Source organism: Hyla sarda, chromosome 6 (assembly GCF_029499605.1).
Source record: "Hyla sarda isolate aHylSar1 chromosome 6, aHylSar1.hap1, whole genome shotgun sequence".
In the NCBI taxonomy this organism is placed as follows: domain Eukaryota; kingdom Metazoa; phylum Chordata; class Amphibia; order Anura; family Hylidae; genus Hyla; species Hyla sarda.
Window position 1 is genome coordinate 167,454,438 of NC_079194.1, and position 14,681 is coordinate 167,469,118.

The window sequence follows — 14,681 nt, forward strand, 5'->3', positions numbered from 1 at the left end:
GAAACATGTATAGACTTATTTGTGATCTGACAGAGGTAACCAGAATTTTAAAATTAAATTAAATTGGATTAAATGATGGTTTCTACTACTTCATTCAGCCCTTTGGGGGAGATCGTAGATATTCTGTACATCCAATATATCTTTCTTATTCAGGGTTTCAAACCGATTCACCATATGGCTCAATACATGATCTATTGGTGTAATTGAAATTAGATTTTTACCTCCGGGATGCAAATTAGTACAATGCCTGGAGACACTTTGTAACATGAAACCGTTTTTGATATTTTGTCTGTTTGTTTAGACGATTCCTGAGTGGCTGAATGGTCCGTCCGACATACTGTAAACCGCAGACGCACTCTAGCAGATAGATAACGAAGGAGGATTGACAGGTGAGCCTATGTTTCATTTTGAATTCCTCACCTGTGCTATTAGAGCGAAAGGTTGTAATCCCATTTTTTATTTCTTTGCAACATAGACATCTCACATGACTACATCGGAATGAGCCGGAGATGTTGTAGAGGAGATATTCACGGTTTTGTGTTGTGGTATAATACTAGGTGCAAGGATACTTTTTAGAGTGGGAGCTCGTCTATATGTCACTTGTGGGGCACTAGGTAGTTTTTTGCACAATATATCGTCATTTTGGAGAATATACCAGTGTCTCCCCAAAATTTTCTTGATTTCCTTGGCGGAATTACAGTAGGTGGTAATAAAATTCAATTTCCGTTTATCGGGCTGTTCGTCATTGGTGCGAATAGTCTTATCTGATGTTCAGCTTGACTTTTGTTTTTAACCCTGTTATAAGCGTCTCTAATGATGGGTTCTGGATAATTCTACTCTTTGAACCGTTTAGACAGGATCCCTGCTTGTTTCTTGAAGGTGTCATTGTCTGAGCAATTCTTCCGAACTCTTTTATACTGCCCATACGGGACATTATTGAGCCACTTTTTATAATGGGCACTACGATAATCTAAGTAGCTTACATCCACTTGTTTAACCCCTTAAGGACCAAGGACGTACTGGTACGTCCTTGGTTCTGCTCCCGTGATATAACGCGGGGTTACACGGTAACCCCGCATCATATCACGGCGAGCCCAGCGTCATAGTGAAGCCGGGACCCGCCGCTAATAGCGCGCAGCGCCGATCGCGGCGCCGCACGCTATTAACCCTTTAGCCGCGTGCTCAGAGCTGAGCCGCGCGGCTGAAAGCGAAAGTGAAAGCTGCCGGTTAACTCAGTGGGCTGTTCGGGATAGCTGCGGCAAAATCGCGGGATCCTGAACAGCTTACAGGACAGCGGGAGGGCCCCTACCTGCCTCCTCGCTGTCCGATCGCCGAATGACTGCTCAGTGCCTGAGATCCAGGCATGAGCAGTCATGCGGCAGAATCATCGATCACTGGTTTCCTATGAGAAACCAGTGATCAATGATAAAGATCAGTGTGTGCAGTGTTATAGGTCCCTAGGGGAGCTATAACACTACAAAAAAAAAGTGGAAAAAAAAGTGAATGAATATCATTTAACCCCTCCCCTATTAAAAGTTTGAATCACCCCCCTTTTCCCATAAAAAAAAAAAACACAGTGTAAATAAAAATAAACATATATGGTATCACCACGTGCGGAAATGTCCGAATTATAAAAATATATCATTAATTAAACTGCTCGGTCAATGGCGTGCGCGCAAAAAAATTCCAAAGTCCAAAATAGTGCATTTTTGGTCACTTTTTATATCATTTAAAAATGAATAAAAAGCGATCAATAAGTCCTATCAATGCAAAAATGGTACCGTTAAAAACTTCAGATCACGACGCAAAAAATGAGCCCTCATACCTCAAACGGCGGGTTTTTTTCAATTTTGTCGCACAATGATTTTTTTTTTCCGTTTCACCGTAGATTTTTGGGCAAAATGACTGACGTCATTACAAAGTAGAATTGGTGGCGCAAAAAATAAGAAATAATATGGATTTTTAGGTGCAAAATTGAAAGAGTTATGATTTTTTAAAGGCAAGGAGCAAAAAACGAAAATGCAAAAACAGAAAAAACCCCGGTCCTTAAGGGGTTAAAATTTGGGGAGACACTGGTATATCCTGCAAAATGACGATATATTGTGCAAAAAACTACCTAGTGCACCACAAGTGACATATAGACGAGCTCCCACTCTAAAAAGTATCCTTGCACCTAGTATTATACCACAACACAAAACCGTGAACATCTCCTCTACAACATCTCCGGGCTCATTCCGATGTAGTCATATGAGATGTCTATGTTGCAAAGAAATAAAAAATGGGATTACAACCTTTCGCTCTAATAGCACAGGGGAGGAATTCAAAATGAAACATAGGCTCACCTGTCAATCCTCCTTCGTTATCTATCTGCTAGAGTGCGTCTGCGGTTTACAGTATGTCGGACGGACCATTCAGCCACTCAGGAATCGTCTGTAACATGAAACCGTTTTTTATATTTTGTCTATGTTTGTTTAAAGTGTCTCCAGGCATTGTACTAATTTGCATCCCGGAGGTAAAAATCTTATTTCAATTGCACCAATAGATCATGTATTGAGCCATATGGTGAATCGGTTTGAAACCCTGAAAAAGAAAGAGATATATTGGATGTACAGAATATCTACGATCTCCCCCAAAGGGCTGAATGAAGTAGTAGAAACCATAATTTAATCCAATTTAATTTAATTTTAAAATTCTGGTTAGCTCTGTTAGATCACAAATAAGTCTATACATGTTTCATTAAATTTATTACATTTTTGTCACCTTGTCAGACCATAAATGGTATGTACATGTTTTGCAAGCATGACTCTTAATTGGGATAATAGTTCTCTTGTTGAATATCTACACCAATAAGCAATATTTTGGCTGTCATGGGCTTTTATAATTTTCAGATGCTTCCCTTTATTCGAGATATATATTTCTGGCAACATCTAGATACCTATGGATGTATAGTAATCACACTTTGGTGCCTATGAAGGGGCATTTTTTTAATACATATTTTATACACTTTTTTTATACCCTTTTACATATATAATTGTTCCATCGCATTCACTCATATAACTTCGCACAGTGCAGTTTTCTGGCAAAAAAGTTTTTATGCTATTTTTTATTGTTATCACCATGCCCTAATACATACACCTAGAGTGTCTCAAACAGTAATTATTAATATTATATACACTCCTACCCCGCATTTATGTTACTTTAATCAGTGCCTATCCTGCCTTGCTTCTGATTCACATCAATGCCATCCTGCATATATGCTAATTGCTAATTTATAATACTGTCACTCTGTAGTACTACTGTTTGTCATCTCGAGCACATCAATTCAGCAGTCACCGCACAGATATTAGTCCTGTGCTGTGGTTGTCACAACCAGTACATCGTGATAATGAATGCACGTCCTTACACTGATAACCGTACATATCAGTTTGACAGGCAGCGCGGATTCCCCCACTCACAGCTGAAGCGATCCCTGGCTGTCACGATCAGCAAATCGTGACACCATTATGCAGATAGTAAGCACCTACCATATACCTTTTTGACAGGCTGCGCTACACTTCCCCACTTGCGGTCTCAGCGGTCCCCGGCTGTCACGATCAGCGCACGTCTTTACACTGACTAGATATCAGTGTGACAGGCTGCACTTGTGTCAGGATTCGGCAGGCTAGAGGTGGATCCTCTGTGTCAGAGAGGGATTGGCGTGGACCGTGCCGGCGGACCGGTTCTAAGTTCCTACTGGTTTTCACCAGAGCCCGCCGCAAAGCGGGATGGTCTTACAGCGCCGGTAGCAACCAGGTCGTATCCACCGGCAACGGCTCAACCTCTCTGACTGCTGAGATAGGCACGGTACAAGGGATTAGGTAAGAGCAAGGTCGGAAGTAGCAGAAGGTCAGGGCAGGCAGCAAGGATCGTAGTCAGGGGCAACGGCAAGAGGTCTGGAACACTGGCTTGGGATACACAAGGAACGCTTTCACTGGCACAATGGCAACAAGATCCGGCAAGGAAGTGAAGGGGAAGTGAGGTAATATAGGGAAGTGCACAGGTGAACACACTAATTAAAACCATGCGCCAATCAGTGGCGCACTGGCCCTTTAAATCGCAGAGAGCCGGCGCTGGGACAGCACAGACAGGGGAATGAGTCTGGTAGGCGGGTCAGGAAGCGCACCGCGAGCGGGCGCGTCCCGCATCGCATCCCGGCTAGGGACATTATCGCAGCGCTCTCGGTCAGCGGGTCTGACCGGGGTGCTGCGAACAGGAGAACGCTGCGAGCGCTCCGGGGAGGAGCGGGGACCCGGAGCGCTCGGCGTAACAGTACCCCCCCCCCCCCCCCCTTGGGTCTCCCCCCTCTTTTTTGAACCTGAAAATTTGTGAATAAGGTCCTTGTCGAGAATGTTATCCTCGGGTTCCCATGACCTCTCCTCAGGGCCGCAATTCTCCCAATCTACAAGAATTTTTTTTTACCTCTGACCGTCTTAGATGCGAGAATTTCTTTAACCGAGAAGACATCTGAGGACCTGGAGACAGGAGTAGGAGCAACAACCTTGGGAGAGAAGCGGTTAAGGATAAGCGGTTTAAGGAGAGAGACATGAAAAGCATTGGGAATACGGAGAGAAGGGGGAAGAAGGAGTTTGTAGGAGACAGGATTGATTTGGCACTTGATTTTAAAGGGTCCAAGATAACGTGGTCCCAGTTTATAACTGGGGACACGGAAACGGATATACTTGGCGGAGAGCCACACTTTGTCTCCAGGAGCAAAGACAGGAGGAGTTCTTCTTTTTTAGTCGGCATGCTTCTTCATCCTGGATGAGGCCTGTATGAGGGATTTTTGAGTCTCTTTCCAGATGGTGAAGTCCGGGTAACCTCATCAACAGCGGGCAAACCAGAAGGAGTGGGGAGGGGGGGAAGAGGGTGATGGCCGTTCACCACAAAGAACGGGGATTTAGCGGAGGACTCAGAGACTTTGAAATTGTACGAGAATTCGGCCCATGGTAGAAGATCGGCCCAATCATCCTGGCGGGAGGAAACAAAATGTTGCAAATAGTCACCAAGAACCTGGTTAACTCTCTCCACTTGCCCATTGGATTGGGGATGATAGGAAGACGAGAAGTTTAATTTGATTTTAAGCTGATTACAGAGGGCCCTCCAGAATTTCGACACAAATTGAACGCCTCTATCCGAGACGATATGCGTGGGAAGCCCGTGAAGGCAAAAATGTGCACAAAAAATTGTTTCGCCAACTGTGGCGCAGAAGGAAGACCTGGAAGTGGAATAAAATGTGCCATCTTGGAGAAACGATCAACGACCACCCAAATGACTGTGTTGCCATGGGATAAAGGCAGGTCTGTTATAAAGTCCATAGCAATCTGAGACCATGGTAGCTCAGGAACAGGCAGAGGATGAAGGAGGCCAGCAGGCTTCTGACGAGTTTTGTCCCAGGCACAGACTGTACAAGCCTGAACAAAATCAGCAACATCTGCTTCCAGGGTAGGCCACCAATAAAAACGAGAGATGAGCTGGATGGACTTTTTTAACGCCAGCATGGCCGGCGAGGTGTGAGGAGTGTCCCCACCTGAGGATCCTGAGGCGCTGGCGTGGAGGGACGAAGGGCTTTCCAGGAGGAGTTTGTCTGATGGAAGCTGGGGAAGCGGAGATCAGACACTCAGGAGGAATAATGTGTTGCAGGGAGGCTTCCATTTCAGAGGCATCCGAGGAACGAGAGAGGGCGTCAGCCCTGATGTTCTTGTCAGCAGGGCGAAAATGAATCTCAAAGTTAAAACGGGCAAAAAACAACGACCACCTAGCCTGGCGTGCGTTCAGCCGTTGGGCAGACTGAAGATAAGAGAGATTCTTGTGATCAGTGTATATAATAATTGGGTATTTGTACCCCTCCAGCAGGTGCCTCCATTCCTCGAGGGCTAGTTTTATGGCCAGTAGTTCTCGATCCCCAATGGAGTAATTTTTCTCTGCCGGAGAGAAGGTCCTAGAAAAGAAACCACAAGTAGCGTTATGTTCAGAAGATTTTTTTGTAGGAGTACAGCTCCGGCTCCCACCGAGGAGGCGTCTACCTCTAGTGAGAAGGGTTTAGATGGATCAGGTCTGGAGAGTACGGGAGCAGAAGAAAAGGCAGTTTTGAGACGGTTGAACGCCTCGTCCGCTTGAGGAGGCCAGGACTTAGGGTTGGCGTTTTTCTTGGTTAGGGCCACAATTGGGGCCACAATGGTGGAAAAATGTGGAATAAATTGTCTGTAGTAATTGGCAAACCCCAAGAAACGTTGGATAGCTCGAAGTCCGGAGAGGCGTGGTCAATCCAACACGGCCGACAGTTTGTCCGGGTCCATTTGAAGTCCCTGGCCAGAGACTAAATATCCTAGGAAGGGAAGAGATTGGCATTCAAAGAGACATTTCTCCATCTTGGCATATAACGGATTGTCCCGGAGTCTCTGAAGAACCAGGCGGACATGACGGCGGTGTTCTTGGAGGTTAGAAGAGAAAATCAAAATGTCGTCCAAGTAGACCACAACACAGGTATATAATAAATCACGAAAAATTTCATTTACAAAGTCCTGGAATACGGCAGGGGCATTGCAAAGCCCAAAGGGCATAACCAAATATTCAAAGTGTCAGTCTCTGGTGTTAAATGCGGTCTTCCACTCGTCCCCTTCCCTGATGCGGATGAGATTATATGCACCTCTTAAATCCAATTTGGTAAAGATGTTGGCGCCACGTAGGCGGTCAAAGAGTTCCGAGATAAGAGGCAGGGGATAGCGTTTTTTTATAGTGATTTTATTAAGACCGCGGTAATCAATGCATGGTCGTAAGGAACCGACTTTTTTGGAGACAAAGAAGAACCCTGCTCCGGCAGGGGAGGAAGACTTTCGGATAAATCCCCTTTTTAAATTTTCTTGGATGTACTCCGTCATGGCTTGTGTTTCCGGAGCTGACAGGGGATAGATTCTGCCCCGGGGTGGAGTAGTACCAGGAAGGAGATCAATAGGACAGTCATAAGGCCTGTGAGGAGGCAAAGTCTCTGCTTGTTTTTTGCAAAAAACATCGGCATAATCCAGATAGGCCTTGGGGAGACCTGGTATCGGAGGAGCCATAGGGATTTGACTGGGAGCAGACATAAGGCATTTTTTGTAGCAAGAAGTACCCCAGTTAATGATTTCCTCGGTGGTCCAGTCAAGGGTAGGGGAATGGCGTTGACGCCAAGGCAGTCCGAGAAGAATTACAGAAGTGCAGTTAGAAAGTACCAGAAATTCAATCTTTTCGTGATGGGGTCCAATGCACATTAACAGGGATTCTGTGCGGTAACGCACAGTACAGTCCAATGTTTCACCATTAACTGAGGCGATGTAGAGAGGTCTGGCGAGACTGGTCACTGGGATGTTGAACCTGTTAACGAAAGAGGCCAAAATAAAATTTCCTGCAGATCCAGAATCCAAGCAGGCCACAGCTGAGAAGGAGGAGTTAGAAGAAGAAATCTGCACAGGCACAGTAAGATGTGGAGAAGCAGAGTTCACACCTAGAGCTGTCTCACCTTTGTGCGGAATCGGAGTGCGTCTTTCCTGACGTGGAGGACGGATAGGACAATCCTTCAAGAAGTGTTCGGTACTGGCACAGTACAGGCATAGGTTCTCATTGCGGCGGCGTGTCCTCTCTTGTGATGTCAGGCGAGACCGGTCTACTTGCATAGCCTCCACGGCGGAAGGCACAGGAACAGATTGCAGCGGACCAGAGAAGAGAGGAGCCGGGGAGAGAAACCGCCTAGTGCGAACAAAGTCCATATCCTGGCGGAGCTCCTGGCGTCTTTCGGAAAAACGCATGTCAATGCGGGTGGCCAAATTAATACGTTCATGCAGGTTGGCAGGGATTTCTCGTGCGGCCAGCACATCTTTGATGTTACTAGATAGGCCTTTTTTGAAGGTCGCGCAGAGGGCCTCGTTATTCCAAGATAATTCGGAGGCGAGAGTACGAAATTGGATGGCGTACTCGCCTACTGAAGAATTACCCTGGACCAGGTTCAGCAGGGCAGTCTCGGCAGAAGAGGCTCGGGCTGGTTCCTCGAAGACACTTTGAATCTCCGCGAAGAAAGAGTGTACGGAGGCAGTGACAGGATCATTGCGGTCCCAGAGCGGTGTGGCCCATAGCAGGGCCTTCCCAGACAGGAGACTAACCACGAAAGCCACCTTTGACCGTTCAGTTGGAAATTGGTCCGACATCATCTCCAAATGCAGGGAACATTGCGAGAGAAAACCACGGCAAAGTCTAGAGTCCCCATCAAACTTGTCCGGCAACGATAAACGGAGGCTGGATGCGGCCACTCGCTGCGGAGGAGGTGCAGGAGCTGGCGGAGGAGATGGTTGCTGAAGCTGTGGTAGAAGCTGCTGTAGAATAACAGTCAGTTGAGACAGCTGATGGCCTTGTTGCGCTATCTGTTGCGACTGCTGGGCGACCACCGTGGCAAGGTCAGCGACAACTGGCAGCGGGACCTCAGCGGGATCCATGGCCGGATCTACTGTCAGGATTCGGCAGGCTGGAGGTGGATCCTCTGTGTCAGAGAGGGATTGGCGTGGACCGTGCTGGCGGACCGATTCTAATTTGCTACTGGTTTTCACCAGAGCCCGCCGCAAAGCGGGATGGTCTTACAGCGCCGGTAGCAACCAAAGTGAGGTAATATAGGGACGTGCACAGGTGAACACACTAATTAAAACCATGCGCCAATCAGTGGCACACTGGCCCTTTAAATCGCAGAGTGCCGGCGTGCGTATGCGCCCTAGGGAGTGGGGCCGCACGCGCCGGGACAGCACAGACGGGGAACGAGTCTGGTAAGCGGGTCGGGATGCGCACCGCGAGCGGGCGCGTCCCGCATCGCGAATCGCATCCCGGCTAGGGACATTATCGCAGCGCTCCCGGTCAGCGGGTCTGACCGGGGCGCTGCGAACAGGAGAGCGGCGTAACAACTTGATTCCCCTACTCACAGTTCAAACACCGGAGTGTTTACATTTGCCAGCTGTTACATTGTAGCCAATAGTACGCTACTATGTTGTGTTTACTTGACCTCGCTTTGATGTTCATTCATCCAGAGGTTGCCAGCGTGGGCAGTCCCCGGGGCCAGCAGCACTATACAGTGTTGTATAAAGTTCTGCATTTTAACACTCATTGTTTAAATATACCTCAGGTTAACCCTTGTTTTATACATGCATTTATATGTGTACTGATTTACATAATTTTATATGTTTTAAAACGTAATTGCAATGCTCTTCTGACCCGGAAGATGTTCCTCCCCGGGCTTTTTAATATCACTTGTCCTTGATTATGTATCATATGCCTAACAAAGAGCTCAGTACGAGCTCGAAACTTGAAGTTGCATAATAAAGAACTTATTCATCTACACATGGACTAGTGCCTACATCTGTCCTAGGAGGAGAAGCGCCACATGGTAATTCCTGTTTTCCTGGATCATATCCATTACTTTCTCAATAAAGATCAAAGGCTTTTATCGGAGGATATTCGTGCTGGACTTTCCTTTTTCTGTTTGACTATTATGATGATGCTGGTCCGCATCAGTCCATGACACCGTGGACACTAATGGGTGAGCTGGAGTGGATTTCTCTATAATAACGGTAAGTTGTATTTTATTACTGTGGCTACTGGTTTCTGGATTCTATTCAAGATAAACCTGTTCAATCCATGAAACCACCTAAGGCTGAGAAAATTATGGTGTTGGTTAGACAATGTCATCATTTAACAAATTTGATATTACTTTAATATTTTTTAAATTAGTCCTGGTTTTTGTATAGGTCCTCCCTCTTTGTATTGTGGATGCAGCTCGATTTCTTGGCCGTGTCGTATCCAACAATGATCCATACAGTAAGCTTGCAGCAGAACTCAATGAATATTATCAGTCACCGATGAATAAAGTTCCGGCACGGAAAGTGGAGTGCAAACGCTTGTATGCAATAAGTGATGGCTCAGATTATCACAGGTACTTCTCATATGAATCTGCTAATCCTATAAAGGCAGCATAAATCCAGATTTCTTAATGAAAGACATAGCATAATCGTAAATGTATCCTGCATCCCCCTCCCTTTTAATAGTGATGCCTGACAATTGTGTCTTTTCTAATCCTGTGTTTGTGGGCTGGTCATTTTTCTGAGACCTCAAATGTGATAATATATCCACATCTGCCACTTACCCTGGACAGACTGTTGTATTGGGATATTTATCAAATAACGTTGACTATTTTATTTAGAAATTTTTCATTGTTACCCCCTCCTCCCCATTGAAAAGCATTTGTTAGGTTAATCATGAGATTCAGTGCAAATGAAATTAAACAGTTTTAGGGTAGGGTCACACGGAACTGATCCGCAGCGTATTTTACGCTGTGGATCCGCTGATGACGGACCCTACAGTGTGCCTTCAGCTGTGCCTGCTTGCTTGTAGCGGCATTCCACCGATACGGGCGGAGACACATTGGTCTGCGAGTTGTCGCGCGCATTCACAGTGTACTCGCAGACATCACGGCTACTCCTCCTGATCCCTGAGCTAGGCAGAGAGCAGCTGCGATGTGTGCGAGTACGCTGCGCCTGCTCGTGGCGACTTGCAAAATGGTGTGTCTGCTCGTAACTGCACATTGCCGCTACGAGCAAACACAGCTGGAGACATGCTGTAGGGTCGGTCATCGGCGGATCCGTTCCATGTGACTGTACCCCAAGGATGTATTCACACACATAGTATCCTGCACTGGATTTAAAGTTGCAGATTTGAAGCTGTGTTCAGTCATTTAGTGTACATTGAAATCTGCAGCTACAAATCCTGCACATCAAATATGTGCAGGTTACTGTACGTGTGACTACAGGTCTACACAATTTGATAAATCTTTGTTACAAAATGTAATGGTCGGAAAAGGAAAAATACCACAACAGATAAAAAACATGCAATGAAGTATTGAGACATTATACATTTGTGTAGCCCTAACATTACAGAGGGTGTCACGTTTGGATAACAAGTCATCCAATATTGAGTTGATCACTTAGTGACTCTTTCTATATGGGTAATAAAACTTTATATTGCTCCCATTGAAAAAAAAATACTTATTACACTTAGTAAACCTTGTCCTCTAGGGAAAAGTCTTTGGTAACAGCTCAGCTCATAAGTTCCCGTAGCAACAGCTCATAAATTCATATGCCCTCAAAGGGAAAGCAAAACCTTTTTTAAACACTTTTTCGGCTCCATTGGGGGACACAGACCATGGGTGTATGCTGCTGTCACTAGGAGACTCGACATTATGGCAACAAGAGAAGTCGGCTCCTCCCAGCAGGGTATACCCGCCCACAGGCACCTGAGGTAATCAGTTTTAGCTTAGTGTCTTAAGGATGTGGACATGGTCTTATGTTTTATTATTTTCCTAGTTAGGGATGTGTTAGTTTTTTATTCCTTTTTCTTTCATGTTTTCAGGTGGGGATTCAGGAACTGCGGCTCACTGTCTCCCCATTGCGATTGAGGGGGCACAGACATTGCATATATGCGCTGTTAACCCCCTCTCGCCAACGGTCAGCGCTTGGGGTTTTACCTCATGGGCTCGCACATGGTAGCTCGGCGTGATGCAGGTGACAGAAAGCGGACTGAAGTCCTGACAGAAGACTCCATTAGGTAAGTTCTTCTGACTGAGGTGAGTATGTTCCCTTTCTCCTAGGTACAACCTTGCAACCTCTGGAGACCCTCACATTTTGCCCACTTTTTCTCAGGGGCTGGCCTGGACAGGGGTTTTTCTATCTTTATTGAAAAAACTGGGGTGAGCAGGAGCATTTTTGGACTGGGGCACAGCTTTATTCAGAGGGCACTATACTTTTCAATTTCCTGAACGATATGTGTGTGTGTTTCTTTAAGCGGCTGACAGCTGCAGCGTTTTTACTATGCGGGCGCATGAAGCGCCGGTTTACTTTCGCTTTCGGTATCAGTCAGCTGCCGGCGGCGTCTCGCTCGCTCGCTTCCCTGTGAGCGCATGTGCGAATGACGTTCGCTCGGCGAGAGGAGTGGGCGTGGGCGCCATTACTGACCTTCTTGTCAGAAGCTGAGCACTATAGCTCCGCCCCCTCTGTTGTCGGGGCTTCTAAGAGGAGCGAATTAGCCTCCAATCAGCGATGTGCGTGCGTTGTGAGAGGCAGGGGCCTATCAGCAGTGCCCCTGCTCCTGGCCCGCCCCTCTTTTGCTATTGGCCGGCATTTCTCCCTTCTTTGTCTACACTAGAACGGAGTTCTCCTCACAGCAGCTGCCCTGGGGTCACAGACTTGGGCTGCACAGACTACTGGAGCGTTAGTTCATCATTTTGTCTGTAAAAGCTGTAATTCCAAAATGCCTGGTTCTGCTGAACCCATTTGCTCCCTCTAAACACTTAACTGGAGTGTAAGCCACTCATTACATCTGTAAAAGCTGTATCTCAAAAATGTCTGGTTCTGCTGAACCACTTGTTCTGCCTGCTCCACTGCTCCCCCAGACCCCCCTGTTATTCTACCCCGGTTGTCTACCAGACCCGGTGGGTTCTCTCCCTCCCCAGTCTATATCCGACTTGGCTCAGGTCTCCCTTTTTGTGGTGATTGCATTGGAGAGGCCCTCCCGGCCCTCCGGAGGGTCCCACTCTCCTCCTATACTGATGCTCTCGCAGCGTCATGGGGGTGTTTTTTTCATCTGACTCATCCTCAGAGTCTTCTGGTAGGTACGGGTGCTCCCCTCACAGGCATCGCTCCGTTACTCCACCCTGTAGCAAGCGTCGCTCCCCTAGAGTACGCTCCCATGGTCGCCGCTCTTGCTCTCCAGACTTGCATATCTGGTCAGTCTCCCCCTCTTCCAGGGCCTTCTCACATGTTCCCATTGACCTGGAGAACTTGTGGATGCAGTTTCCGATTCGGCCTCTGATTCAGAGGACCACACGGATATGTCGGACATGGTGCACTCATTGGTCTCGGCCACAAGAGAAACCTTCCATCTAGAGGACCCAGGAACTTCGGACCTGGCTCCAGAAGTTTCCTTTAATCATGCCCAACCTCCAGGGCTGCCTCACCTCGTTCCCATTCTCCCAGAGAACTTGTGGATGTGGTTTCTGATTCGGCCTCCGACTCAGAGGACCGCACGGATATGCCTGATGTGGTGTACTCATTGGTTTCGTCCATAAGACACACCTTCCAGCTAAGGACCCAGGAACTTCGGACGTGGTCCAGAAGTTTCCTCTCATCGTGCCCGACCTCTTCCAGGGCTGCCTTACCTCGTTCCCATTCACCTGGAGAACTTGCGCATGAGGTTTCTGATTCCGACTTAAAGAAACGCACGGATGCCTGATGTGGTGTACTCATTGGTTTCGGCCATAAGATACACCTTCCATCTAAAGGACTCATGAACTTTGGACGTGGCTCCAGAAGTCTCCTTTTCTTTGTGCCCGACCGCGACCCAAGACCTTCAGTTCTCACGCTGAATTTTACGCCCTGCTGGTATCCGCCTGGAGGCACCCTGACAAGAAGTTTCAGGAAACTTAGAAGGTTCAAGCGCGGTATCCCTTTGCCAAGGACCTCATTGCTCGGTGGACCTCCTCTCCAACTGTGGATCTGCCGGTCTCCCGCCTCTCTTAGGTGCCTACCGGGCCTTTGTCCGATGTGCCTGCCTTCAAGATCCAGCCGACATGAAGGTGGAGACTTTGGCAAACTTTGCCTTGAGACAGCAGGATCTTCCTGCTTTTGCTTCGGCCTGGGGATCAAGGGCCCTTTCAGTATGGTCTCCCAACTCCGCCAGGGTAGTCTTCAAGATCCCTCTGGAGGATTTATTTAATCTAACTCACGATGCTTCGCTGCTGGAGATTTTCTGTTCCATCACCGTGCTGCCTTTGCCAAAAGCTACCTGGTAGCCACCGTCCCTCCATGTAGCTTAAAGCCTGGAATGTGGACACTGCCTTCAGGAAGTGAGGCGTCGGGCAGAAAAGAGTTCTTTATTACCTCTGGATACGGCTCACAGAACCGCTTTCCGTCGTAAGTCCTCCTTCGGGTTCTGCAGACCTTTGGTGCCACCACAGGATACCAACAAAGGGTCCAGCTGAGCGCCTTTCACGGGATGAGGGCTTCCTCCTTCCGGACCTGTGTCGCCGCCGACCTTTCTCGGGTGGTTGGTCGCCTCTTACTCTTCCGGGATGCCTGGACTATGTACATTCATTGTCCCGGTTCCTTCAGGGGAACGTTTTCGAGGTTTATTCCAACCTCTTTGTGGTCCCCAGGAAAGACGTTTCTGTTCGCCCAATCTTGGTTCTCGAGTATCTCAGCCAGCATCTTCTGCTTTCCATCCTGAATGGAGTCTTTCCGTTCGGTGCTGGCGTCCCTGGTTCATGGGGAATTTTCGTTCCTCGGTGGACATCAAGGATGCCTGCCTCCACATCAGGAGTTAGATTAAATAAATCCTCCAGAGGGATCTTGAAGACTACCCTGGCAGAGTTGGGAGACTATATTGAAAGGGCCCTTGACCCCCAGGCCGAAGCAAAAGCAGGAAGATCCTGCTGTCTCAAGGCAAAGTTTGTTCCGGTCATCAGTTGTACCTCTGCTTTGCAGTTCCAGATGGTCATTTTCTATTGTGGCTCTCCATTTCGGTCTGGCCACTTCTCCGCGGACCTTTAACAAAGTCCCGGGGCCTGTGATAGCCCATTTTAC

At 47.5% G+C, this 14,681-nt stretch overlaps 1 protein-coding gene across 9 annotated transcripts in view; it reads left to right on the forward strand.

The window, feature by feature from the left end:
* The window catches only part of TDRD12 (tudor domain containing 12), a 276,574-nt gene that overhangs the window by 209,088 nt on the left and 52,805 nt on the right, over positions 1-14,681 (forward strand). For all 9 annotated transcript variants that reach the window (XM_056525738.1, XM_056525737.1, XM_056525743.1 and 6 more), the window contains one exon: positions 9,798-9,982. In XM_056525738.1, the coding sequence (XP_056381713.1) occupies positions 9,798-9,982 (185 nt within the window). The remainder of the gene's footprint in view (positions 1-9,797; positions 9,983-14,681) is intronic.